At 60.7% G+C, this 27,961-nt stretch overlaps 1 protein-coding gene across 7 annotated transcripts in view; it reads left to right on the top strand.

The window, feature by feature from the left end:
* NRXN2 (neurexin 2) overlaps positions 1-27,961 on the top strand; it is a 95,232-nt gene that overhangs the window by 50,618 nt on the left and 16,653 nt on the right. For 4 of the 7 annotated variants that reach the window (XM_044259592.1, XM_044259593.1, XM_044259591.1 and 1 more), the window contains 8 exons: positions 486-605; positions 970-1,351; positions 1,960-2,150; positions 3,689-3,862; positions 4,221-4,340; positions 17,129-17,310; positions 21,936-22,107; positions 26,304-26,393. In XM_044259592.1, the coding sequence (XP_044115527.1) occupies positions 486-605; positions 970-1,351; positions 1,960-2,150; positions 3,689-3,862; positions 4,221-4,340; positions 17,129-17,310; positions 21,936-22,107; positions 26,304-26,393 (1,431 nt within the window). Of the gene's footprint in view, positions 1-485; positions 606-969; positions 1,352-1,959; positions 2,151-3,688; positions 3,863-4,220; positions 4,341-9,626; positions 9,883-17,128; positions 17,311-21,935; positions 22,108-26,303; positions 26,394-27,961 lie in introns of those variants that run through there. The other 3 variants (XM_044259594.1, XM_044259596.1, XM_044259595.1) reach the window with 2 other exon arrangements.

Below are 27,961 nucleotides of genomic sequence, written 5' to 3'. Positions count from 1 at the left end.
CCAGCAACGGAGCTGGGGGTGCAGACTCACATGGGGGCACGGTAAAGCTCTGTATTTTTTGGAAATTATAGGTCTATGCCTATAGGCCGGGAATGTCACTGCTGGCTACACACCTTGACATTGAAGTTCCTTAGAAGACTTGGAAAGAAAATGTTGGTTATCGGTATGAGTGTCCATGTGCAGGGCCTTGGGGCCCCAGTCTAGAGGCACCTTTCCCATCTCACTCGATTCCAGTGACGCCCTTGGGAGTCGTCCAGGGCGGCAGTACCGTTATCTGGATTTAGGACTGGGTGTGTAACCACCGTGGAGTGTGTGTCCTGGTGCGTGTGGGTGCGTGACACAGCTGAATAGAAGCCGTAGGCTGTCTGTGTGCACCTGTGCACACCTGCGTGTGCAGGGGCGGGTCTCTGTGTGCTCCGCGCGGCACAGGAAGCCCCACGCGGGCACGCAGCAGCACGGGGCTCACTCCCCCCTTGGTGCCGCAGGTAAAGGCCCCGAGACACTCTTCGCGGGCCACAAGCTCAATGACAACGAGTGGCACACAGTGAGGGTGGTACGGCGTGGCAAGAGCTTGCAGCTGTCTGTGGACAACGTCACCGTCGAGGGTGAGTGCTCGGGACCAGGGAGGGGAGCCATCCCTAGCCACCTGTGGATGGCTGTCTTTTCCGTGACAATGGCTTGGGCCTCCCTTCCTGGGACAGCTTTCTGGCAAGCTACTGCTGGCCTTTCACCTCGAGAGGTGGCATATTAGGGTGGGAGGCTCTTAGCAGGTGGCATGGGCCTGTGAGTGCTGGACCAGTGAGCCGCCCAGCTCCTCCAGGGCCCAGCAGCCGGCACCCCTCATCCCCACCCCACCCCCCCGCCCACCGAAGTTCTTGTGTAGAGTGGGGACTCCTGGGGGACCTGAGGCCCAGCCCTGGAAATGCTCCCCAGTGTGCCCGCCTCATCTCTGTCTCTGGTCCCGAGCAGGACAGATGGCAGGCGCCCATACACGGCTGGAATTCCATAACATCGAGACGGGCATCATGACGGAGCGTCGCTTCATCTCCGTGGTGCCCTCCAACTTCATCGGGCACCTGAGCGGGCTGGTGTTCAACGGCCAGCCCTACATGGACCAGTGCAAGGACGGCGACATCACCTACTGCGAGCTCAACGCTCGCTTCGGCCTGCGGGCCATCGTGGCCGATCCCGTCACCTTCAAGAGCCGCAGCAGCTACCTGGCGCTCGCCACGCTCCAAGCCTATGCCTCCATGCACCTCTTCTTCCAGTTTAAGACCACAGCCCCCGACGGGCTTCTCCTGTTCAACTCGGGCAACGGCAATGACTTCATTGTCATCGAGCTGGTCAAGGGGTGAGGTGCTGGGCCCGCACGGCTGGCGAGGAAGGGCTCCCCTTCCCCTGCTGACCACGACCCGGCCCCCAGCCGCTGGCCGAGATATCCATTCCCCTCGAACCGCAGCTCAAGGTTGAGGTCCCCAGCCACCGGCCAAGATGGAGAAGCAGCACCCCTTCTTCCACTCGGGTGACCCCAGTTACGACCTCGCCGGGATTCTCCAGTTATATCTGTTTTCTGTTCACTGTCTGGGCTCAGGCGGGGCCTTCCTCCAGGCAGAAGGCAGGGCCTGGCCTCTGAGGCCTCTCTTGCCTGAGAGGACCCCACCCTACAGTAGGTCTGTCCTGCCCCGTGAGGGCCTTGCTGTCCCCACAGACCTGTCCCCCAACCAGCTCCTCTTCTGCACCTGCCATGGGAGTTGGCTGCTCCGTGGCCCTCTATCCCCACGTTCTCCCCGTGATGGGAGTCCTCCTGCCATTGGGCTGGGTCCCTCCACTCTGGGGTTTCCCTCTCCATCCCTCCATCCCTCGGTCCCTGGGACCCCTGTGAGCCACGGCTCCTCCTTACCCCGCCCTCGCAGCGCAGCCCCCGCCTTGACCCGGTGTCTCCTCCCCACCGTGGGACAGGTACGTCCACTACGTGTTTGACCTGGGGAATGGCCCGTCCTTGATGAAGGGGAACTCAGACAAACCAGTCAATGACAACCAGTGGCACAACGTGGTGGTGTCCAGGGACCCGGGCAATGTGCACACGCTCAAGATTGACTCCCGCACAGTCACGCAGCACTCCAATGGCGCCCGCAACCTCGATCTCAAAGGTGGGGCCTGGGGCCTGTGGAGAAGGCCTGGCCCTAACCCAGAACCACCCCCCCAACTCCCCTTGGTCGCAGTGAGCTCTCTGCCTGGGCCCTGGGCCCTGGGCTCCTCTCTCCCCCTGCTGCCACCGCGGTTTCCATCCTATTCCCATTCTCTGCTGGGTCTAGCCGGGCATTTCCTGTTCCGCTCTCCCCTGAAACTGATCTCAACACAGAAAGCCTGGCCGCAGGATGGGCCTCATGGGGACCTTGGGGCCCTTGCTCTAGAGCTGGGCCGCTGAAGGCTTCTTGGGCCTCCAAGCTGGAGAAGCTGGCCTTGGCTGTGGGCTGGAAAGAGAATGGGGAGCTTAGCGCCCCTGGATGGGATGGGAGGGGACAGTTGATAAGGGGAAGAGGGGTATCCATGGCGGGGTGGTGGGGGGCTCCCTGCCCGCTGCCTTGGTCATATACACTGGGCATTGGCTAGGCAAGCTCATGGGGGATCTTCGGGACCCAGGCTGCCCTGGAGTCTCTGTGTCACACTGGGGTCACGTGTTCCCCAGGGGCCTCGCCTGTCTTTGGAATGGGTGCTCGAGGGCACAGGGAAGGAGGAGGAGACTAGAGCCCAGCCTGGGTGAAGGAACAGGAATGAAGCCAAGGCCTGCATCTTCTCCAGAGCCCACTGGGGCAACGGAGGCGACCTCCTCCACCAAGCAGCCCTCGGCCCTCTGGGGACCCCTGCGTGTCAGTGTGACTCAGACCATCTGGGCTTGGGGAAGGTCCTCAGAGACCCTCTTGAATTCACCCCCCCTCTGGGAGAGGAGGAAATGGGAGCTTCAGAAGCTGGGAGCAGGAGGCAGAGTTGGAGCTAGAAGCTTGGTCGGCGCCGGCAGTGCCGCCAATCCCCCCAGCTCCCAGAAGGGGGCAACGTGTCACAGATAATCCTTGGCGGGCCGGCAACCCAGAGGGGTCTCAGGGCTGGGCTGGCGTTGCTGGGAGCCAGTGGCTGAGCTCCGGTGGCTAGGCGCTGCACGACTTCCAGGGAGCGAGGTGTGAGGTGGCTGGGCACTGCTTCCAGGAGTCGCTCAGAGTCCCCAGGCCCAGTCCTAGCTGTTGGGGAAAGGGGAGCTGGGTTGGAGCACCAGGAGGGGTGGGAACGGAGAGCTGGCTGGGAGAGGCCCCAAAAAGCTCTGGGAACCGGGAGAAGGGAGGGAGTGGGAGTGGGGCGGGTAGGGCCTCCCAGCTCTGAAAGGCCCTGATTACAGGCCGGAACTGGAATCAGATGTGTGGGAGAGAGCATGAAGCCGTTCTTCCAGCTGCTCCCCACCCCCCGCCCCCCACCGCCAGCCCGCCCTGGGCATCTGGGCTTCTCTGGGAGGGGAGCAGACAGATGGCAAAGTGGAGAAGGAAGGAGGAAGAGGGGGTGGGCTGTGGGATCTCTGTATGGGACCGAGTCTGGGAGGGGATGCTGCAGGCTGGGACAACTGGCCAGCCAGATGCTGGGATTCTGGGAGGGGACCCAGGACCCGGATGCCGAGGTTTTGACCCCCCTCCCTCTGCAGGGGAGTTGTACATCGGTGGTCTGAGCAAGAACATGTTCAGCAACCTGCCCAAGCTGGTGGCCTCCCGGGACGGCTTTCAGGGCTGCCTGGCCTCAGTGGACCTCAATGGACGCCTCCCAGACCTCATCGCTGACGCCCTGCACCGCATCGGGCAGGTGGAGAGGGGCTGTGACGGTGAGTGTCTCGGGAGGAGGAGTGAGGGGTGACTCTGCAGGCTGCAGGAGGGCCAAGCTGCAGGCGTGCATCCCGGGGGCCAAGTGCCCCCAGAGCTCTGGGGCAGGGGCGCAGGGGTAAAGGGTCACTTGGCCTTCCCGTTGCCTCTCACCCTGTCCCCTGATCACAGTTCAAGGCCCGGCCTCGTAGTCCCTGAGCACCTGTCTGCCCCGCATGACCCTGGCAGGATTTGGCCCTTCCAGTCTGGCAGGGCAGGGCTGAGAGCGGGACCTCCCGCCTAGCTCTGCACCTTCCACGCCTCCTGGGGAGGGAGGGGGCTTGGCTGAGTGGGGGGTGTTCCTTCCTTCCGCTCTTCCAGGCCCCAGCACCACCTGCACCGAAGAGTCCTGTGCCAACCAGGGCGTCTGCCTGCAACAGTGGGACGGCTTCACCTGTGACTGCACCATGACTTCCTACGGAGGCCCTGTCTGCAACGACCGTGAGTGCACAGGGAGGGGCGGCAGGGGGTGGTGGTGTGGGGGGGCATCCTGGCCTAGGCCCAGCCGTGGGGACTGAGTGGGGGGGGTGCTCTAAGAGCCATGCTGCCTGCTCCCTTCTTATCTCTTCCTGCCCCAAGAGCCCAAGGGGAGCTGCTGGCTGCTGTCCACTCTTGGAGTCTTCTCTTTCGGGCCATGCAGGATTGTGACTGCTGGGTCTCTGGGGCAATCTGTTGACAGATGGCCTTTCTTCTCAGTCTGGTTGGACCCTGCTCCCTTCACCTATAACCAAAGGCGTCAGCCTCTGTTTCTCTCCCTGTGAGATGTGGGTGATGGTCTCCCGTGTCTTATTTGTAGCCCCCCCCCAGGCTATGGTGCAGGATGGGGGACAGGCGTTGATCTGCACCCCCTTTCTGCTGGTGCCCTCGGAAGTGCGTAGTGCAAGTCTCTTATTTCCTGCCCAGGGTGGGCCCACTCCCAAGGAGGCAAGCTCAGGAGGTTCCCAGGAGGCGAGGTCCAGCTGGCATCTCTAGACCTGGCTGTGTGGGTCCCTCGTACCCCCCTTCTTTCCCCTACCCCCCGGAGAATCTCAGCAGCTGGTTGATCCTTGGAGCCACAAGGACACTCTTTCGTGTCCTTGTCTGGTTCTTCTCCTCTCTGTCTGGGCTTCTGTCTGCCAACTTGCACGCTGTTTGAGGCCCCTCCCTGGAGAGGGCATGGTGGACAGCAGTCTCCACTCCCTCGTGGTTGGTGGCCAGCAGCTGGTGAGAGCTGGGGCAGGCAGTGGGGAGAGGTGACCTACCTGAGGGGGGCTGTGGAGTTTCTCTCAGATGATTGGGCTGGGGGCAGTGGCTGGGGAGAGGGCAGCCTTCTCGGGCATCACCTGAATGGTCTTCCTTGGGGTAGCCCTGTTGAGAGACCAGGGATGTGACAAGTCAGAGGCCCGTGGAAAGACACACACACACACACACACACACACACACACCCCATGCAGCACTGGGCTTCTTTATTTTCCAAAGATGGAAACTGAAGCCTGGAGGGGTGGGTTGGTTTTTTGGGGGTAGTTAATAGTAGATCTGGGCTTAAAACTGGGGTCAGAGACTTTGCTTCTGTGCCAGGCCTTGGAGCCTTCGTCCTCTGGGCCTGAGTCCTGAGTTTCTTATGGGGTAAATCTGCCTGTTTCAGGGCTTGGGTTCTTGGGCAGGCCTTGGTTTTTTCTTTTTCCTCTGGAAATATGTCCAGCCCGTCTCCCTCAGTGTTGTCCTGTGCTCTCAGGCATGGCCCAGCCTGGAGAACCTCCACATCCCTCTCCTGTCTCCAGGATTCTCTCGTCTGACCTGCTACTCTGTTCCTTCCAAAACCCCCAGACGATGGCCAGCTCAGGGACTCTCGGGCCCGGGCTTTAGGGGAATAAAGACAGGCCCGGGCCTCTTTCTACCCTGCTCGCTCGCTGTGCACAGGCATTCTGCAAATGGTGGTAATTTTGCTGCTTAATAGTAGCAATGCCCGCTGACTGTTTCGTGTTTGGCAGCTTACAAGGCCCTTTGAATTTGTTCCTCAGTGAAGGCAGGGGCATGGAGACCGACCATCCTGTTTAACTGATGAGGACACCGAGGCTGCGTACGCTGAGTCCTAGGGCGCTGGGAGCAGGGTGCAGCCAGGCCTAGGAGCTTATGCCTCTGTGAGCTCCTGCGGCTCTTTTAGGCCCGGGGGTGGTGGTGCTAAGAGTGGGCTTCTCTTGCCTAGGGTGCAAGGGATCAAGGTCAAGAAATGTCACTGGCCCTTGTCACTACGACATTCCCACACACTGGAACCTTCTGGAAGCGGGCATAGTGATTGATGGGGGTTTAGGGAATCATGCCATCTTTTAGCAAGGGTGGGAAGAGGGGCCGGAACAGCTTCTCCAGATCCCAGGCAGGTGGGAGGCAGGGGTAATGGGGGCTGGGGAGCAGGGGACATCTTGGGAAGAGTCACCATCCCCGAGCACTGGTCTGTGTGTCTGGCCAGAGCAGAGCCGAACAGGTAAAGACAAGGTGGGTGCAGCCTGGCAGCTGGCGGGATTCTGACTGCTGTTTCTCCAGATGCCAGTCCTGGGGGACCTTCTGAGAAGGGCAGGGCAGGAACCTGGAGGTGGGGGTCTCTGCCATTGCCTCCCGAAGCATAATTTCCTCTTCTCTGGGGCTGTGCCTCCTAAGTCTGCACGCTCGGCTCTTCCTCATTCGTCCTGCCTCTCTCAGGCTGATCTTGTCCCCGAAGGACTGAGAGGCCTGCTCAGTTCTCTCTGCCCCTGGGCACCGAGGAAACCTGTACCTGGAGATGGGGAGGAGGGTGGGCATGGCCAGGGTCTCCTCAGAGGGTTGGGGTTGTCTCGTGGGGGAGGGACTGGGAAGAGGAGAGGTCTGACCTTCACTCACGACAGCCCTCCCAACTTGTGGCCTCAGTTTCTCCACCTGTGACATGGGATGTGAGGGACCTCCGTGTCCCCTTAAAGCTCACTCTGGGAAAGCCCATCTCTGCTGGGAGAGAGAGGAAAGCGGGGAGAGAATGAAAGAGAGAATATGAAGCGAGAGAGGAAGGGAAGAGAGGAGGGACTCTCGCTGCCATGAAGCTGGGGTTCAGGACCCAGGCGGTCCTATCAGGTCCGCTGGGGTTCTGTCCTCCAGAGCCTTCTCCTTGCAGGCAGGCTGTGAACTGAGTCTGCCCCTGTCTGTTTCTGGGCTCATCCTCTGGTTCTGTCCCTCTCTACAGCTTCTGTTGATCTCTCACACACCTTTCTCTTTTGTACCCTCTGCTCCCCCCCACTCCCCAACATCACCCCCTCCAACTCTCTCCACTTCCCACTCACTGATATTGATTGGCCTCTAGGCGGTTTCCCTTCCTCTTCTCTCACCGCCACCGGCTCCTCTCTCCCTCCCTCTGGGACCATACATTTTCTGCCTGCTCAGAGCTCTGTCAGTCTCTATTCCAGAGCCAGGGACATAAGAATGGGATGGAGAGGGCAGGAGGACAAGGCTTTGGGGGACCCCAGCCCTGCTTTGCAGGCTGCCATCTCTCCTCCCTCCTGGAGCCCTGTAGCTCCTTGAAGCCTTCCTTTCTGAGGACCCCTTTCTTCACTTCTGAAGTACCTGGGGCCTAACTGGAGGGGAGGGGGCCCTGTTGGCTCACCGGGTGGGGGAGGGGGCCTGGCAGCAGAGGAGCTGTCCCAGGTGCTGACCGCATTCGGCGGGGCGTGGAGCACTGTGCCGCTCTTGGTGACAGTTTTTGTTCTAAGATGGAATTCAGAATCAATAATCAGGAGCCAGCCCTCTCCTCCCTGGGTGCCCCCATTCTCTCTCCCCTTTCTCACGTCACCTCCCCTTTCCTTTTACCCATTCTTCACCATCTCTCCTCCCCACTCTACTACATTATTTCTTTGACTCCTTCCAGGTCCATCTCCGCCTCCCTCCCTTTTTCTTTCTCTACCTCTGGCTCTCCAATCCCCCTCCCCGCCCCCCCCCATCCTTCCCTGAGCCTAGCCCAGCCCAGACTGATGTGAGTACAGAGGTCACATCCAGACGAAAGGAAGGGAGCCTCTCTGCACTTACCTCTTGACAAGTGCTTTCTAGAGGTCCCCAAAACTCTGGGGAAGGGGCTGGTCCTAGTGGAGCGGCACCTAGAGGAAGCGGCTCCCTCAGCTGAACATAAATGACCCACGAAGGGTTTTTTCCTACGTGGGACACTCAGTGGACAGGTGTCCTGGAAACTCCGTGGAGGGAGAGGTTGAGGCTGGGGGAGGGCCTGCAGGGGAGTCCAGAGGAAGGATTGGGGGAGCAGGGGGTAGGGGAACATCCTTCCGGGGAGGTGGTGAGAAGACACCATGCATTTGTGAACTGTCTTACTCTTGAGTACCTCTGAGGTTCTGGGTCATTATTTTTGGAGGGTAAGATGAGAGGAGGTGTCTGTGTGTTTGTTGGCTGTTCATCACTTGTGGCCAGACATGTATGTGTGGGCGCATGTGTGCCTCTGTGCATGTGTACACTCCGTGCCCCTCCCCTGCGCTGAGTGTGAGTCCGTGGGCCAGTGTCTATGAGCACATGTATGCATGTATGTGTCTGAGTCTATGTGTGCCTGCGCGCTCCCCGGTGCCTGTATGGGCACGTGGGTGTCTCCATACCCGTCCACATCCCAGCGAGCACGTGTGTTCCGAGGGGTGCGTGCAGAGGTGGCCGTGGCCACATCACTGTGCGCTGGACCAGAGAGCACTATTGGGGTTCGTCCAGGTGCGGGGGAAGGGAAGGAGGAGGAAGAGAGCTGCCTCTCCTGCTAGTCTGGGTCCTGTTCAATTATTCAGCAGGGCCCCTTCTCTGGAGCGGGCGGGAGGGGAGCGCGCGCCCGGGCGCGGGGGAGGGGCGGGGCGCGCGCAGAGGAGAGGCGAGCGCCTAGCGGGCTAGCCAGGTGCCGTGCGGCGGAGCTGCCCAGCGCCGCCCGCAGATCGGGAGCCGCTCCGGTCCCTCTGCCCTGCCCCCTCCTCCTCCCGCGCTCCCTCTCCCCTCCCCTCTCCACTCCTCTCCTTTCCTCCCTCCCTGTCTCCCTCCCTCCCTCTCCCTTCCAGCCCTCAGCCTCTGCAGCAACACTCCGCTGCCTCCATCTCTCCGCCGGAATCTCGCAGGCTCGCGCCTTTCCTCCGCTCAGCCCGCTCCCCTCCTCTCCTCTCCCCTCCTCTCCTGCCTTCATTCCCCCCTCACCCGGATTTGCTTCCCTCCTCCCTTCTCCCGCCCCCCCCCCACCTCGGCCGCTCCCTCCTTTCCCCCGGCCTCCGTCGGGCGGCAGCGGCAGCAGCGGCGCTGCCGGCCCTAGTCTCCGTCGGTCTCCGGCTTCTCCCCTCCAGTCCCCCTCCCCCGGCTCGGTTTTTCCGCAGGATTTCCCCCGCTCTCCCATCTCTGCTTGGCCCCCGCGCCTCCCCTGCCTCTCCACCCGGCACCATGCCCCCTCCCCCGGGCGCTCCCCCGGGTTTCTGACGGCCCTCTGCGCCGCTCCGACCCCGCCGGGATGCGGGCAGACCCTTAGCTCCTCGAGATGGACCCAGGCGTCCTGGACCTTGGCGTTGCCGCTCCGCGGACCTCGGATTCCCCGGCGGGATCCAGTTGATTTCGTTGGCTCCGGACCGAGGCTTGGGCTCTGGTTTTCCTTCTCTTCATCCCCTACCCCCCTCCCGGGGCTCGGAGCCGGAGGGGGGCTTCGCGGGGCTGCGCAGCCCCGCGTCCCCGCCCCCGGCCATGGGGCTGTGAGGCGGCCGCCCCCGGGCCGAAATGCCCCCCGGGGGGAGCGGGCCGGGGGGGTGCCCGCGCCGCCCCCCCGCCCTGGCCGGGCCCCTGACGCCGCCGCCGCCACCTCTGCTGCCGCTGCTGCCGCTGCTGCTGCTGCTGCTGTTTCTGGGGGCGGCCGAGGGGGCCCGGGTCTCCTCCAGCCTCAGCACCACCCACCACGTCCACCACTTCCACAGCAAGCACGGCACCGTGCCCATCGCCATCAACCGCATGCCCTTCCTCACCCGCGGCGGGCACGGTAAGTGGCGCTGCCGTGGCCGGCCGGCCCCCCCCACCCCCCCTTCCCGGGCCTCCCTTGCGCGCGGCCCTGGCCCCGCGGGCCGCACCCCGGCTTGTGCGCGCCAAGCCCGGCCCCTCCGCTTTGCGGGCCCGCGCTCCCTCCCCTACCCTCTCGGGCTTGCATCTTCTCAGCCCCACCCTCGCCCTCCATCGGCCCCTTCCTCCATCGCCCTCTGCTCTGCCTCCATCACTCATTTCTTGCCTCACCTTCACCTCCTTCTTCCCATCTCGGGTTTGTCACCACCTTCCTGTTTCCGCTCCCGTCACCTCCCCATCTCTGTCCTTTCATCCTCTGTCCGGCTCTTCCCTACCTGGTCTCTCTGCCTCACCATCTCCTCCAGCTCTGCCCCTTCCCATCTCTCCAGACGGCTTCCTTCACCGCTACCTCTCCCTACCTTCCCGTGGCGGCTCCCACATCTCTGCACCCGGGTTCTTATCCGTGTCCCCCCGTCTGTCCCATCTGTCATCTCTGCCTCTGACATGTCCCATCTCTTCATCCTTCACCTCTCCATGCCCGTCTCTGTCTCGCCTCTGTCCCTCCAGCAACCTTCCCTTCTCCCCCGACCCCGCCACTGTCCCTCCATCACCTGCCGCACGGATGGCTCCGCCGTCCCAGCCCTCTCCCAGTCTCCTGTCTCCTTCGCAGGCCCCTTGGTCGCTGTCATACCTCCACCTCTGGCCCCCAGCATCCCTCCCCTCTGCAGCTCCACTGCTGGAGCTGACAGTCCCCCATCCTGGGCTCCCCATCACCTTCCAACCCAGGCCTGGAATCTCCCAGCCCATCTCCCCATCAGTCTCTCCCTCACCCCCATTTCAGTCTCCCTGTCACCCCATCACCCCCACTCTGGGCCCCCCTTCACCTCCCCGCCTAGTCTCCCCATTGCCCCTCGTTGCATTCCCCTATCACTTTCCACGGTCTCAGCCCCTCGTAACCTTCCATCTCAAAACCTGCTTCATCCTCCCTCTCAGACCGCATCACCTTCCATTTCCAACCTCTGTCACCTCTTGTTTCTGGCCTGGATCACCTCCCGTCTCAGGCCCCTCATCCCTTCATAGCTTCAGCCCCTTCTGCCGTTTCTGACTCTGTACCTGTCGCCTTCCATCTCTGTCCTCCCTGGTCTCTGTGGCCTATCACTTCCCATCACAACACCCCTCACCTCTGTCTATGCACTTCCCATCGCTTCTGCATCCCGCCTTTCCGTGGCACCTTGTTTCCCTGCCAGACCCCATCACCTCCCGTCTCAGTCCCTGCACATTCCACCTCAGACCCCTGTCCCCTCCCATCCCAGAGGCCCCATAGCCTCCCATTTTAGTTTACCCATCATTCCCCTTCCCTGTATGCTGCCATCACTTTCCATAGGGGACCCCCGTCACTTCCCACCTCTGCACGTCCTTCACCTCCTAGACCTGCCCCCATCACCCCCCCTCCCCCGTCTTGACTCCATGGTGTCCTGACATCTCCAAGCTCCCATCACCTTTTATCTGGGCTCTCCTGGGCTCTCATCACTGGGCTGTCCCCAGCTCTCACTCTGTACCCTTGTCGCCACCCATTTCTTTGCTTCCTTCACTTCCCATTTCTGCCCATCCATCCCCTCTCGTGTCTTTCTTTTTTCTTTCTTTCTTTTTTTTTTTTTTTACTCCATTTTTGTTCCTCCCTTATCTTCCGTGCTTAGATCTTCCTCACTTCCCAGCCATGCCTCTCTGGGCCTACAAGGTCTGCGCTCACGTCTGCCTCCACTGTCCTGCTCCACATCTGTCCATGCTTGCCTCCCGACCTTTGCCCCTATGTCCCTTCCAACTGTCTCACCCCGTTTCTACTCTACCCTGCTCCCCCACTTTGTCTTAACTCATTTTTCATGCCTCTCTGCTGTCTTTTTCCACTTCCCAAGTGTGACCCCTTCCCAGCCCCCTCTCCATTGCTGTCTTCTCTCTTCCCCAGCTGCAGTGTCCCTCCGCTAATCTCTGTCCCTGTCCCAGTGGGGGTCCTGTCTGTAGAGCACTCTCTCTGCTCTCTCTTCCTCCACGTCCCCAGCCCACACCTTCTCTGGCTCTTGACTCTCTTTCTTTTCCCCATGAGCTCTCTGGCCCTCTACCTCCTCTCTCTTCTTCATTGTCCCCTCTGGCTCCCGAGAGGCCCAGTGTTGCTCCCAAAGGGGCCCCAGAGGTCATGGTTCTTCTGGGCACTGAGGTGAGGCATGGAGGGGTGAGATACAGAAGGGGAGGCAGGAATACTGGAGGAGAGTGTTGGGGGGGCAGGGCCGGAGGTGAGAGAGGAAGGGACCCAGAGAGGAGCTGGCCCAGGGCAGGTGAGCAGATTGGAAGGAGGGGCCTTCCTTGGCGCTGAGTGGCACAGGGAGACTCAGTGAGGGAGCTCGAGTCAGGATGCAAAGAGCTGGGAAAACAGGAGAGAAAATGGAGGAGAGAGCGTGTGTGTGTGTGTGTGTGTGTGTGTGTGTGTATGGAATGTCGGTGTTGGGGTTGCCTCAGAGATGGCCACCCCCTTGCTGTGTGGAAAAGAACAGCCCCACGAGGGCTAATGGCTGCCCAGTGCCACAGGGCAACAGAGGAAGATGGCTGGAGGGCACTGTAGGACAGGGATGGAAGGTGGTGGGAGCCTGAAGGGAGGAGCCCGGAAGGGTCAGGCAGGTGAGGAAGGGAAGAGGGTCAAAGGGCAGCTAGAAGAGGTCAGAGAACGCCACCTGTTATGGCTGGCCTCCACCTCCGCTGACCTTAGTCATGAGGAGAGGTGAAGTGACAGGCTTCTCTTGGGGCCCCAGGGTTGGCTAGAGGAAGAGGCCAGCTTGGGAGAGTTTTCTGGCAAGGGAGGGGAGATCCTTCCTCTCTGCCCCAACATCTCCCTAGCTTCCCCCAGTATGAGGGAGCCTCTCCTTCCGCCCTCGCTTCTCCATGTCCCTTCTCTTGGCTTCTCCCTTTTGCCTTCCTTCCCTCCTTCTCTTCACTCTTTCCTCCATTTACTTTCCATCCCCCGATGCCTCCTGTTACATAATATCCCCACCGACCTGCCAGACACCCATTGACACCCCTGCACCTGATGTCAGTCTGGCCACGAGGAGGGGGAAGACTAGTACACTTGGCTCCTAAAAATGTCCCAAGGGGGTGACATTCTACTGGTCCTTGTCCCCAATTTTGGTTTTGGAGCCTTTCAGCCCCTGCGACCTTCATTTCTGCCTCATTTCTGAGTCAGTGGCTTCCAGGGTTCTGGGTTCATCACTCCAGCTTGCTTCTCAAGGGGGCTGGCATTGATCTTGATTCTGAAAATGGGTGTGTTAACTTGGGTTTCTGACTGGATGGTCATGGCCAAGGATGGGCACAGGAATTGAGGGGAGATTGCTCTGGGATTCTAGATCAAGTGAGCTGAGCCCAGGGCTATGGATCCGTGGGGGTCCCCCTGGGTTGTGGAGATCCATATACAGAGTCAGCATGGGCTATGGACACCCCAAACCGTCGCTTTTCTGGATTGTACAGGAGTTTTTGCCTTTCATCCTTCTGGGTCTACCAGAAGGTTTTTGTCATGACTTCTGATGCTGCGGGGAGGGTCTGCACATGTAATTTCAACTACAGGGACATCACTTCATGGTGGTTTTTGTTGTTGTTGTTGTTTGTTTTTACATGGAATATGTTTACTGTTTGGGTCTGTGTTAGCTAACCATTATTAACCATTATGGTGGTGTTCTCTAGAATGCAGGTGTGTGCGAACCCTCTGGAACGTTCTTGATCATTTAGTGTTTTACTGGGATCCATGAATTTTGGGATCCAGGAGGCCCAGACGATGTTGGGTGTGGACAGAAGGTGCCAGAGCTGGGCCGTTGGTGGTGGGCACCAGGGCCTGAGGCACCTTGCTTGTGGCCAGAGGCTCTCTTGCCTTGGGCTTCAGGGTTGGGTGACCTCTCTTTTCTCCTCCCCCACTGCCAGGCACTATGTAGCTCACTGGCTACAAGGGGAGGTCAAAGACAGTGGGTCAGGGCCATGGAGTAACATTCTGGGCCTTGGCTTAGGCCCCATCCCCCAGAGCCCTTTCTGGAGCCTTTCAGAGGTTCTGGATGCCAGTGTGGTGTCCCAGGCTCCCGGTCCTCAGGCCCTGGTCCACCAGGGAGTCTGGTGGCCAGGGCCTTGTAGGCCAGCTTGCAGGGGGTGGGGTGGGGGGAGAGGCCCCCCCCAAGTCACAGGAGGGACCTGGGCCCCCCATCCCCACCCGCTGCCTGCCGGCTGCCCCCTCCCCCCACACCAGGCGGAAGCTCCCTGCTGGGGGGAGAAATGTCTCCCCAGGGTAATTACTGTTGTCCCAGTCCAATAAGCCATTCAACCTGGTCGGTGCCAGTCGCGTCCCTCCACCCGATTCCCCCACCGTGTAATCACCGCCCTTAGGCTTCACCAGGCCCGCCCGCCCGGAGTAATGAGCCCGGAGTAATGAAGCGGCCGCGGTGTTAGAACAGCTGGGTAATAAACCCCGGGGGGAAGCGGGGCTGAGCCGAGCCTGGCCGAGCCGAGCCTGGCCGGGCTGGGGACCGGGGTGGTGGTGGGGTGCCCTTTGGCCTCGGGGGCGGGGACGGGCGCCGGTTCGAGGCCGGTCTTTGTGCGCTCTCGCCCTGTTTGCTGGCTGCCTCGTGTCTCCGCTGCCTGCCTCCCCACGCCGGGGCTTTGTGTGCGGCTGGGTGTGTCGTCGCCGGTGTGTGGGTGTGTGGTCTGGGACGGGGCTGCTTGGGCGCCGGGTGCGGGCCTCTGCTCCCTGAGGCCTGGCTGTGGCCCCTCTGGGCTCAGGCAGGGTTGTCTCCACGGTGAGGCGCTGTCTGGGTTCCTGCGGTGGGGGAGGGAGGAGAAAGGGCCTCCTTTCTCTTAGGCCTGGGAGGCTTGGGAGCAGGCCCCAGGGACATGGGGTTTGGCGGGTCTGAGGGACCAAGCAGCCCAGTGAGCCCCTCCTGCGCCTGACCTAGGGGGCCCTGGGGCCGATGAGGCGAAGAGGCTGCGGCCTCTAGCCAGGGAGGCAGGGAGGGGGGCTTTGGGGGAGGTGTCCAGCCATCTCCCTTCCCCTGGCCCTCCCCACCCCCCAAATTTGGACTTGCAGCTTGTGAGAGGAGGGGGAAGGGAGGACCCTGGGTATTACGGTTGCCATGGAAACAGCCGGTTTTCCGGAGTGCTGCAGTGTTGGGAGTGGAGAGGCTGTACCATGGAGTCCTACCCTGCTCCTGGCGGGCAGGCCCAGCCCATTTTCGGGCAAGTCACCTGCCTGGGGGGTGGGTGTGCCTCACTGTGTACCCCACTTCCCCGCCAGCTCTCCTTCCTAATCCTGCACCCCCAAGAGCCTCCAGCCCCCCCACACCATAAAGGATACCGGGTCTGGGGGCAGGGGGTGGAGCCAAGCTCCCCCGCTCTGGGGGGTACTCAGAATGGTTCTTTCCCGCCTGCTGTGCTCTGCCCTGGGGCCCTGGGTCATCTCTCCTCTCTGGCCGGATCTCGGAAGATGGAGGGCACTGATGACAAGTGCTCTGGAGAACAGCTCCTGCTCCCCCCCACCCCCAGCCCCGAACCCCTGCGGGCCTCGCTGCCTCTCAGGGACCCAGGCAGCAGGCTTTCCTGCTTCAGCTCCATCCTGGGTCTGCGGGTGATATAGATGCCCTGTCCCTCCAAGGCCCTCGGAGTCTAGTCTCCTTTGGGGGCCCAGGGGCTTCCTCGGGTAGAGCCCCCTCATCCCTGATGGTCCAAACGGCACTGGGGCTCCTAGTCCCTGTGGTGAGAGGCCCCCAAGGTGCTGGAGAGGCCTGACCTTAGTGTTAGCAGCTGGAATGCCGTCTTGAGGGAGCAGGTTGGCGGCCTCCGAAGAGTCTCAGGCCTCAGGCCCTCGTTGGCCTTGGCCTCCCCAGCTCCCAGCTCCCTAACCCCAGGGCCTTCCCACCCACCTGAAGGCCCCACTTGCTTCCCAGCCTGCTTCAGGCTTTCTGCCTCAGGCCCCACCTGCCTTTGTCTCCAGATAAGTCCTCCCTCCGCTGAACCCCTCTCCCCCAAGAAGTGCTTGGAGAGGAGTCGTTAGTGGCTAATTATTTAATTAAGCATTTTATGAATCTCATCTGCTCCATTTATGTTCTAAAGAATGCAAGATTGTTCTCCTTCTTCTCTGAAGGCCCCAGAGTACTAGTCCTCTTGGCTTCCCAGACAAGGCTCCTTTCCCGGAAACTGGGTGACCAGCACCCAACCCCCACCCCAGCCACGGGTCTGCTCCTACCCCCCACCCCACCCCCAGGGAGCCCAGTCAGCCGCAGGAGGGAACATGGCGACTAATGGGGTTTATTTTGGGGCTGAGATCGTTAGGGACCTCACACCCGCCCCCGGCAGCCGGATGGAGGAGACTGAGAGGGGGAGGGAGGGTGGGGTGGGGGAGGGCAGGGAGAGGCAGCCTTCATCTCTGGCTTCCATTCTCCCACTTTCTCTCACCTACACCCCTCTCCGTCCCTCTCTGTCCATCTGTCTCTCTGCCTCCTTCCTCCTCTGGCTGTCAGTCTCTATTCCATACCACCTCCCTCCCCCAGCCCCAATACCTGTCTCTTTGCCAGGTAGGGCTTCAGGCACCCCGTCTTTTGGGACCCTGACAGCCCCCTAACTGGGAGCAGAAGCAAGGAGTCCTGGGCAACCTGGGACCAGGATTTCCAGAGGGGCTTGGGAGGGAATGGGGGCAGGTTGTGGAAGGGTGCCAAGCTGTGGGGTGTGAGTCAGAGCTGAGCACAGCCCCTGCGCCTCCCGCCGTCGCCTGGGGCTCCTTTCGCCTTCGTGCTGGCCCAGCTTGGCCCCGCAGCAGGACACACCTTGGATCTGTCACCTCCACCAGGGCTGGGAGATGTCCAGCTGGTAGAGCCCAGCCGCCCCGCCCCCCAGGGCCTACCTGCCCTCCGTACACTTCTTGGTCCCTTTGCAGCCTCTCTCTGGGCTCTCTCTCCGAGTCACTCTCTCGCTTGCCTCCCTGTGTTGCTGTAATTAAAGCTAGAATTCTTGATGAGGCAGCTACATCTGTCTGCGCGCGCACCGGCTCTCACCGGGCACCCGCCCGCCAACTGTTCCTGAGGACTGCAGGGCCCGGCGGCCGGTGTGGGCATCACAGCCCTCGCCCGGCGGCCCTGCGCTCTGGTTGCAGCCCCGAAGACCTGCCAAACTCGCTCGCCTGAAGTCACATCTCCCTTTCTCCCTTCTCTCTGCAGCTGGGACCACATACATCTTTGGGAAGGGGGGAGCGCTCATCACCTACACGTGGCCCCCCAATGACCGGCCCAGCACGAGGATGGACCGCCTGGCCGTGGGCTTCAGCACGCACCAGCGCAGTGCGGTGCTGGTGCGGGTGGACAGTGCCTCCGGCCTTGGAGACTACTTGCAACTTCATATCGTAAGGATCCAGGGCCCTGGCCCCCGCCTGCCCCCCATATCCCTGCCCCCACTCCCGGTCTTCGCACCCCAGATCTACTCGGTCCCCTCGTGGTCATGGGATCAGCACCTTGAATTTTCCCTCATGTGTTCCCCAATTCCTGGAGGTCCCTCTGCGTGGCTCTGCCTCTGGGACCCACTCCCTTCCTGTCGTGCTTCCCCAGAGCCCCCCTAGCTGGTTGGAAGCTCCCCAGCTCCCCGCCCTCTGACTCCAGCTGTGTCTTCTGACCTTCCTGGATGCAGGGCCTCCTTGAGCCTTCTGGGCCATTCTCCTGCAGCCCATGAAGCGTCCCCACATGGTGACTGCTCTGGGCCACTGCCTGCTCACTTCTAGACCACCAGGGGCGGCCCACTGTGTCCTGGCCGGATTTTCACTCAGCTTCTTCATACCTCCGGGCCCCAGCACGGTCCATGCCTGCTCCCGCACCTTCCTTGGAAATCCAGTGGCTGCCTGTGCTCTGCCCTTAACCTCTGCTCCCATGACCTTTACCGTCCCGACGGCCCCTTTACCCCGCCTCCCCTATAACCTCTCTGGCCATGCTCACTCTTCTCTGACCTCTTGGCCCAGCGCCGCATCCCCACCCGGAGCTCCTGTCCCACTTGGCTCTGCCCTTCGTTGCCCAGCTCCCCACCTCAACCTCGGCTGCTTTCCCGTGCCTCCTTCTGGGCCTCCCACCAAACCTGCCCCTCTCTGCCCTACTCGCCTGGCCCCCCTACACTTCATTCCCCTCTCGCTCTACCTGCCATACCCTGCACCCTCCGTATCCCTACGCCCCATAACCCCCAGTTGTCATATCCCCCAACCCTCTATACCCTTCTACCCGCCGTGCTCCCTACCCACCATACACCCCCAACTGTCATACCCCCACCATACCCGCTACCCGCCATACTTCCCTACTCAACATACCATACCCCGACCACCCCCTCCTTACCATGTTCACGGCTCCTCTCAGTTTTCATCCTAACTCTGGCCTTCAGGCAGCTCCTTTTCTTCTTTGACCCTTTCCACATCTCTGGTCCTACCCCACACCCTTCCCAGTGGCCTCTGGCCTTGCTCTGATTCATTTCTATGCTTAGCCTCTTCCCTGGCTCCTTTCCATGGTCTTAACCCCTGGGCCTCTGAGCTGCAGCTTCAATCCCACCTGTAAGCCCCCTGCTGCCTGCATCCCCCACGCTGACCCTGGTCAGGACCCTCCTGGGTTGGGTGGGGGGAGTCGAGCAGGGTGGCCAGGCTCTCTGTGCTAGAAAGATCTGGGTGGGGGGCCCTGGGCTTTAGGGGGAACGAGGAAGCATGTTTGGGCTCTTGCCCCTCCCCATCTGACTGGACCGCGGAAACTGGCCCCTCCAAGCACATCGGCTTGTCCAGGGTCCCCCCCTGCGCAGTCCTCCCCCGACACCAGGGAGCAAAGGAAGGAGGTGTGACGTGTCCCGTGGGCTGAGTGGCGCTGGAGTGGGAGTGACAGCCGCTGGGCGCTGGACGAGGGAAGCTAGGCAGAGCAGTGTGAAAGGAAGGGGTGCAGAGGGGCGAGTCGCCTGAAAGGTTCGTACCTGTGTGAGCAGGACAGTGTCTCCAGCTGAATGTGACAGACCGTGGCTGTGGACCGTGTGTGGCGTGTGGGGCCGGGTGCATACTGATGGTATCGGGGGCGACACTGAGACCTCGGGGGATGGTGGAGGACAGGCTCACCTCAGATCACGTGTGTCGCTGCTCGCGTCCCTTCCCCGGGAGAGTGGTATTTGCTGTTACTCTGGTCTCCTGACCCTGTGGCAGGTGTGGCTGTGTCCATGGCCTTGTCAGTGAGACCCGTGCTCTGGGTCTGCCTCACTGACCACACCTACGCGTCTTTGTGCCTGCGAGGTTAGGAGCTGGGGCTCCCCAGCACCGGAGACAGCATAGGGGCTCAAGGTGCAGGGAGAGGGGACCCCCTCTTCTCCCCCAGCGGTTCCTCCAGGCCTCCCCTGGCTCAATGTTACGGAAGAATGAGGGCTGATGCCTGGTGCTGCAGAGGGCAGGGGTGGGGCGCCCGGCGAGGGCAGGGGCCCTGGAGGAAGTATGGGAGCCCCGGGAGAGCCCACCTCTGAGGGCGGCGCGGGGCCCAGACAGGGCTGAAGCCTCTGGGGGGCCGCCCCCGAGCCCCTCCTCTCCTGGTGACACACCAGCTCCCACCGCCGCGTCATTAACAGCTCTCAGAGAGCGGGGAGGCGGCCGCAAAATAAGAGAAAAGCAATTTGACGTTTCTAATAAAGCGTCGCTCCACTTTGCCAAATTAATTTTGACTCCCATAATTATTTGCTGTAGGAGCGGCCGCGTTCTCCCCACCGCCGCCTAATGAGGTAATTGGGGAATTAGGAATTAATGACTTTAACAGAAGTGACAACTGACTTCACGTCGGGAGCAGCTCTGGGAGCTGCCTCTCCCCCGGAGTGTATGGCTCTGAGCTCGGCTGCCTCCTAGGAAATCCTGGTGTCCTGCCTTCCAGTTGCCCTGGCCAGCCCCCCTGGCACCCCAGCTCCCAGGTGGCCTCTGCTCCTTGACCACTGTCCCTGCCTGACCTGAGCCTCATGGGGGAGAGACCCTCGGAGGTGGCCAAGGGGCTGCTGCTATTCTGGGCGATGTTACTGCTAAAAATAGTATGGAGGAGCATCGGCTGTTTCCCTCCTGTGTGTGGGGAGCATGTGATCACCCCGTCTCCCTGGGATGCTGTCAGTCTGTGGGTGGTGGGTGCGTGGGGCTTGAGTACTCTGTTAGGCGAGCCCAGCCTCAGTTTCCCTGCTTTACTGCACCTGAGGAGAGATGCTGTGTGCGTGTATGACTCTGTGTGTGTGTGTGTGTGTGTGTGTGTGTGTGCGCGCGCGCGCGTGTGTGGCTTTCCCAGGTTCTAGGAGGGGGAGGACTGGACCCATGACGGGGGAAGGGATCCGGTCTGGATCTCCAGGCGAGCCATAGCTCTCTGGTGCCAGCTCTCTGCAAAACCCCAGTCCCTGTGCCATCTGGGAATCTCCCCATCCTGTCCTCAGTGCCACCAAGCTGCTTGGCTGAATGGGCCCTCCTGCCCAGGCTGGACTGGAGTAGTCTTTCAGGAAGAGCCGAGATGTGTGTATGTGTGTGTGGATTCTCTGATGACCTGGGTCCTGTGACTGTGTGAGCTTCAGGGGGCCTAGGTGAGCCTAAGTGAGCCTGTATGGGTGTCTGTCCTGAGCAGGAGGAGGAGTTGGGGGGGACCCAGGAAGCTGAGTCAAATGCTGCTGGGAAGTGCAGGGGAATGGAATAGGACCTCAAATTTAGGGCCTCCCGGGCCTTCCCCTGACTTCTTTAGAGGTCTCTGGTCTCTCAGGTGGATTGGGCTCAGTTGCTGCTCAGATCATGTCCCTGCCATTTGAGTCAGTGTCTCCCTAGACTAGTGGGCAGGAGAGAGTGAGCACTGGCTTTGGAGTCAGGCCAACTGGGGTGCAAACCTGGGGTTCCTTTCCTTGTGATGTGGATTTGGGGTCGCTACTCAACCTCCCCAGACCTCAGTCTTCTCCTTGCTGAATTGGGAATGCCATAGCTTTCCAAGAGGGTCACTGTGGGGATGAAGAGAACGCGTGTGTATGGTCCCCTCAGAGGGCCCGGCGCCTTTTAGGGGTTCAGCGAAGCACTCCCTCTCATACCGGTGCCACCAACGGAACTCTTCTGGGGCTGGATCCTGGGTGGCCTCCGCAGGGTTCCCCAGGCCCTGCCCTGTCCAGAGCATGGGACCCTAGGTCCCAGAGGTTGCTGAGACTGACTCTTTGCTCCCCTCCTCCAGGCCTGGGTCTCTGACTTTCCTCTCCTTCCCCAACTCCCAGCCCCATCCTCTATCCCTACACCCACAAGCCCACCTTTCCTTCATAAGTCTACGGGGGTTGACCTCCCTGATCTCTTTCCATACTCATCACTCCCCAAAATCCACAGTTCAGACCCCCGCCTCTGCTCCTGTGATTTCGCACTCAGGTCTGACCAACACGGGGCCTGATGAGCTGCAGAAAGCATGTTGACGCGCTAGTACAGGGGCCCCTGGGGACCCACTCAGTGCCCAGTGGGCAAGGAAGGAGGGTCTCAAGGCTGGGGGTGGTGGGAGCAGGGAGGGCAGACTTTCCTCAGGCACAGGGATGGCTTCCATGGACTTCTCTGTTGGTCATGCCCTAGGGAGGCCCCCGCCCTGAGCTCTCGTTGGCCCCCAGCTGGGTCCTGGTCACCTTGTCTGGGGCCTGGGCTCAGTGACCCTTAGCACAGAAGGGGTGCCCTGTGAAGGTCTTTGAATATTCTGAACGAACCGAAAGGCAAGAGGCAGGTGTGGTTAGTGGGAGCGCTCCCACTCCAGGCTCTGCACCCCACCATGGTCCCAGCCTCTCTGAATCTTGGGTCACTCCTTTGCCCACGAGTCAGGGAGAGGCAAGCCCGCCAGCCTCTTTGGGCGGATCATAGGGTCAAAGCATGACTGGGAGATGTGCGTTGAAAAGCTATAAAGTGCCATAGATCTGGGCCAGTGCGGTCCACAGGTGAAGTTCTAGAAAGAGTGAATGGTTATTCCCTCCCGTTGCTGACCTCTACCTCCTTGTCCCCAGGACCAGGGCACCGTGGGGGTGATCTTTAACGTGGGCACGGACGACATTACCATCGACGAGCCCAATGCCATTGTGAGCGACGGCAAATACCACGTGGTGCGCTTCACTCGAAGTGGCGGCAACGCCACCCTGCAGGTGGACAGCTGGCCGGTCAATGAGCGGTACCCGGCAGGTAGGCGGCGCCGGCGCGCGGAGGAGGCGCTGAGGGCGGGGCGGGGGCGGGGCGGGGGCGGGGCGGGCAAGGCGGCCTCTGATAGGATCGCTGCCTGCACGCCCGGGAGCGATCTCCTGCGGGGCTAAGCGGGGAGGTTTCTGGTCGTGCTGGGGCGAGGCCACGCCAAAGGCGAGGCTAATGGGGACCCAGGGTGGGGGCGTGGCTAAAGCGAAACCTCGGGATTCGCAAGGCAGAGCTAGACCACGGTGGTGGGAGTCCGTGGGCTGGGAGGGAGAGGGCGGAGCTGAGCTGGGAAGGCTGCAAGGCCGGGGTCCAGGTGGGGGTAGGGGAGAAGGGAAGAGGAAGAGGGGTAGAAGTAGGGAGAATCTGACACGACTGAGGAGAGGATGGGTTTAGAATTGAGGGACAGGCAGAAATGAGGAGGCAGATGCAGAAACCAAAGAGAGAAGATCCATAAGTAACCCAAAATATATCTTGCCAAGGAGGCAGGGCTGATCCCAAGGACAGAATCAAGGAATGAACCAAGGTCTTTACAAAGAGCAAATCAAAGATCTGTATCAGGAGATCCAGATAAAGGAAGAGAAGTGACCAGAGGGGCTCAGAGAAAAGGAACCCCAGGGTCTCAGGGCATAAGGGACACAGTGAAAGGGAGAGAACATCAAGAGACAGGAGTGCAAGCTCATTCCACAGACCTTCACTGGGAGCCTCCTGGGTGTCAGGCTCGGGGGACGCACAGGAGCAGGACATGGCCTCTGTTTACAGGGGCTCGCAGCCTAGGAGGGGGGAGCACGGGCATGCAACCGGACCCCATTCTATAGTGTCCCACAGTGTGATGGCTATGGCGGCCCAGGACAAACCGAGGTCTGAAGAGGAAGGAGGGGATGAGGACATGGGAGAAATGAGGAGGCAGAGAAAGAGCCTCAGAGTGCGGGGGAGCCAGGGGAGAGGCGACGGAGAGATATGGGAACAGTCACTGGGAGCAGAAACGGAGGCAGCCCCGGAGTGATGCAGAGAGATATATGGAGACGTCGTGGCACAGACCCAGCCAGTGGGAGAAGAGGTGGCCAGAGCCTCAGGAGGAAGAGGAAGAGAGCCCGGTGCGGGAGACCGAGAGGGAGGGGAAGGGAGCCACCGCAGGGGAGAACTGCAGAAGTGCAGACTTGTGGAGGTATAATCTGGCTGAGCGACCGACCGCATAGTCACACACGGGGGCACTGCACAGTCACACACGGGGGCGACTGAGGAGAAAGGAGCATCTGCAGGCTCAGTCCCTCTCCAAGGCCGAAGCAACAGCCGAGGCGCCGAGGCGGGGGCTGAGAGGCTGCCCCACGCTGGCTGAGAGGGGTGGGGGCAGAAGGACACGAAATCGTGCAGGTGTACAGACGCTCATGGGCCCGCTTACGCTGGCAGAAAGATGCCAGTGTCGATTCCCAGGTCCCCGTTGTGCAGGTTTGTGCCCAGCCCTCTCTGGGGTTAAAGAGGACCACATCCCCCCCACCCCCCGCCCAAGAAGTACAGAGGCTGATGGACATGCAGGCCAACCACAGACACAAGGACAAGTGCAAAGACTTGTAAGGTCAGACTGACACAGGAGAAACAAGAGGCCGCCCGAGGGAGGCCAGCCTACACCCAGGTTCTGGGCCTGTGTGGGATCACTGAGGCACACCAACCCTCCCATGTGAAGTCTTGCAGGTGCCCGGGCCAGGCACCTGCCATGCGATCATCAGTCTCTCTCTCTCTCAGCCACACACACACACGTGAGGGCAACTTTGGTGGCCGTGAGGACCCCCGCCTGGGCCAAACGAGGTTGTACCAGGAGGACATGAAGGCTTCACCACATCAAGCCATGATGTGGGTCCCGAGCACCTTCCCTTGGGTGCCAGGGCTTGGAGGGTTCACGCCTGCTCTCCTCTGCTCAGGGACCCCTGAGTGGGGGTGGGGAGACTGCTGGGCGCCCCCTCAGCCGCCCAGCAGAGTAACCCAGTGCCCGCCTGGGTGCGGCATAAGGGCAGGTGACCGACCAAAGCCGAATGTCCTCCTGAGCTACACTGGCGGGCTGGGCTGGCAGAACGCTTCCGTGCAGAGCTTGGGCCTCCAGACTTTTCCGGAGCACACAGACTCAGCTCTTAGCCTCTGGACCTCCTACTGATAAGTCGGTGGCCTTGGGTGGGTCGTCCAGTCTCTGAATCTGTCTCCACGTCTGAAAGAGAGGGATAATAGGCTCCTCCTAGTAATACCTGAGAATCCCACAAGATAACCCAAGGAAAGCCCTAGAGTGGCATGGCAGAGGAGAAGTGGTCAATGAGAAGAATTTTGGTTAGAATTGTTACATGCTCCAATGAGGCAGGGACACACAAAGGGACAGCTACACAGACGCCTGCCTTCCTGAGTCTTCGACTCTGCATATGTGCCCCCAACCCCTAGCCCTGCCAGACTCCCTTCTGGTCCGTTCACCCCTCCTGCAGTGTCTTCACTGGGGTCTCTCACTCCCAGCCCCGGGCAGGGATGTCCTGTGCAACCTTCAGCAGAACAAAGAACATTGCTGGTCACTCGCCAGTCTCCCCTGCTTGGCTGGGGCGCTCAGCAGGTCAAGGCCAGGCCTCTGTCTCTGCATCTCCAGTACCCAGCATGAGAAACAGAGCAGGCACTCAAGAAATGTTTGTTGAGTGACCAAACGAGTGAACAATCCATTTTTTACTGAAACAGCAGTGACCTGAATCTGTCAGGAAGGCAAGGTCTTGTTGCGTCAGCAGCACCTAGGGAGGCAGCAGCCGTGCACACACACGGACACGTTGTGTGCTTGTTGAGGTGGTATGTCCAGGGCAGGCCCAGGCCCTGGCCTCACTGGGGGCACACACAGCCATGTGTTGCAAGAGGAACAGGAAAGCTTCCCCCCAACACGTTATTGAACACTGTACGTGGTTTCAGTGGGAAGAGTGGCCAGATTCCCAAAGGAAATGATTTCCATTTCCACTGCAACAGCCCGGCATAATCCATAGCCCGTGGGTGCGGGGAGGAGCACACCGAACTCCTAGGCATACTGAAAAACCCCTTTCCGTTGTCTGTTTGTCACACACACACACACACACACACACACACACACACTCATACACATAGTATCTTTGCTCCCCATCTCCAGGGCCCGGACAATGGTGAGTGGAGAGAGGGATAGGCAGGGTGGAGAAGGAGTGAGGTTAGGAATTGTGGGGAGGAGCTTGAAGGAGAAAGGCTAGTAAGTGACAGCATGTTGGGAGCTGGGCTGGGCCCCCCAGTGCAGAGGCAAAAGTGGACCAGAGCAGCGCTGAGTCTGAGGGTCTTGGAATGGGCTGCGATGGCGGAAGGAGCCTCCAGACAGAGGCGCCAGAGGAGGGAGGCCCTGTGGGGAGGGAACCAGGGCAGGCTTAGAGGGGGGGAAGAGATGCCTGCAGGGGAGGTGGAGAAGAGCGGGGGTGGGGTGGGGGGGGGCAGAGTGGGGGGGTGACCTGTAGGGATGGCGGGCTGGCTGGCAAGGCTGTGGTGGCGGGCCCTCTGGGGAGGGAGGAATCGGGGTAGAAGCTGGTGGGGTAGGGGTGCGGGGTGAGCTGGCAAAGAGGGCGCCGCGGGGAGCTGAGCTCGGGAAGGGAAAGGGAACGGAGTGCCTGGAGAAGTGGTTGAAATGTCACTGTTAAGTGCGAGGGCCGGGCCACCCCCTAAATGCCGCATAAACCCCACTTAACCCATCCCTCCCACTTCTAAACCACCCTCTAAACTCAGTAACCAGCTGGGCCACTGAGGCCCCCCATCCCCCAACTTAAACCCGCTAAATGCCCCTCCCTGCCCCCACTGCCCCCCTCTGGGATGGGGACGGAAGGTGGGCGCCACCGCCTGAACACAGATAAACCTGTTTAACCTCTGACCTTTGACCTTCCAGCGGCCTTTTCTTTTCCGTCCCCTTTCCTTTTCTTCTACGTCCCTGTCCTTTTCTTTGGGTCACTCGTGCCCCTCGGGTGGGGCTGGCTCTGGACGGGAGCCTAGGGAGGGGACGGGAGGACGAGGGACCCGGTGCTGCTTCTCCCGCCTTGGGTGGACCTTCCCCCCTTTCCGGTGGACGTTGCTGCTTTACTCTGAGTCTCCCGAGAAATGCGTAACTACTTCGCTAACTCCTTTGGACTTCGCCGCCTGAGAAACCTACTGTCTTTCTAAACTTTTCCAAGGAAACTTTGATAACGAGCGCCTGGCGATTGCTAGACAGAGAATCCCCTACCGGCTTGGTCGAGTAGTAGATGAGTGGCTGCTCGACAAAGGTAATTAACCAGAATTAATTAATTAATTAATTAATTAACTTTAAAAACACTATCTTAAAGGTGCAGAGCTCTCTCTTTCCCCACCTTGCCTTCCCTGTCGCCCGCCCCTTAGCGGAGGCCCGATTATCCCCCACCCCCCGGGATGCCCCCCGCCCCCGTTTCCTCTCAGGGTGCAGGTCATCTGTGGCTTTAGAAGTAGAGGGTGGTTTCAGACAGGGCCGGGGTTTTGCTCAGAAGAGGGAGCGTCCTTGCCTCTTTCCAAAGCCGGGATGGGATGGGTTAGGATAATCCGTGAGACTGTGGAACTGAGCCCCACCCCGCGTCCGCCCCTACCCTGGAACCGCCTGGTAAAGCAGGCTGGAGAGTAGATCCGGAGCGGGATTTGGTGAAGGGCTGGCCGGAGGGCCGCAGTGCACTGAGAAGCGGAAAGGGCTCATCCTAGGATCCCAAGGGAGGCTGGGAAGGCTTCCCCAGAGTCATCCCAGGAGGAAAGGCAAGTGTGGGGGCCTCACATCTTACTGGAAAGACCTCCCCCCTCACGCGCCACCAAGGGAGTGGCTGTGGGACACTGTCTCTGGAATGGGCCCACCTAGGTCCAGAAGACCTCTCAGAAGTAAACAGAGGCGGGGGTAGGGGGATTCTAGGAGGTAGGGGCAGGGGGGTGGCCATCCCCCAGGGCTTTCTGTGCCTGCTGGAGCTGATGAGGAAGACAGAACAGGCCCCTGAGCGGCTACAGGGAGTGGCAAGGCACGGCTGGGTGTGAGGGAGAAGGCCACTTGTCACCAAGGGAAGTTGGGGCCAAGGGCCAAGCCATCCCTTCCCTCCGGAGAGGGGGCGAGCTCTGTACCTCTAAGGCTAAACTCTAGGGGGGAATAGAACTGTTAAACCCCCACCTAACCAGCTGATAACTGTGCTTTTAAATGTCGCCCAGCTAAACCCCCAAATGTCCCCTGCAGCCCCCCGCACAGCCAGCGGGGACTAAACATGCTGATAACCAGATGTGATAAATCCATAACAGGACAAAAAGTTAAAGGGACTGTAACAGACATCGCTAAAACCTACAGCCCCCAGCCGCACTGGGCTGCTCTCTCCAGCGGGGCGAACTTTAACCCTTTGAGGAGTTCATGGCGGGCGGGGCTGCAGCGGCCAAGTTCGCAGACCTTTGTAGCTTCCTCTCCATTACCCACCTCCCACTCCCAGAATCAGAGAGGCCAAGGGAGCAGCTTGGGCTGAGGCTGGGACAACTTGTGACCCCAGGGAGACAGAGCTGGACAGGCCCCTGGGGGGGCTTTCTGTTCAGGTGACGATGAACCCCAGAGGTCCCTCCCTAGCTGCGGGGCCACACCCTCTCTTTAGACCTCTGTTTCCGCTTCTGGAAAGTGAAAGATGGGGCAAAATGCTCTGGTATTTTCCAGAGTGTGGAAGGAGGAACTCGTTTCCCTTTCTCAGGAGGGGTGAGCCCCCCAGCCCCTCAGCCTACCTCCTGGGGGCTGCTGGGAGAATGAGATGAAGTGAGGAGCAGGAAGGTATTTAAGAGCAAGATCTGGGCCCTCTTGGAGGGATGATTT

This window comes from Neovison vison, chromosome 7 (genome assembly GCF_020171115.1).
Source record: "Neovison vison isolate M4711 chromosome 7, ASM_NN_V1, whole genome shotgun sequence".
NCBI lineage: Eukaryota > Metazoa > Chordata > Mammalia > Carnivora > Mustelidae > Neogale > Neogale vison.
This window is presented reverse-complemented; position numbering and strand designations above follow the sequence as displayed.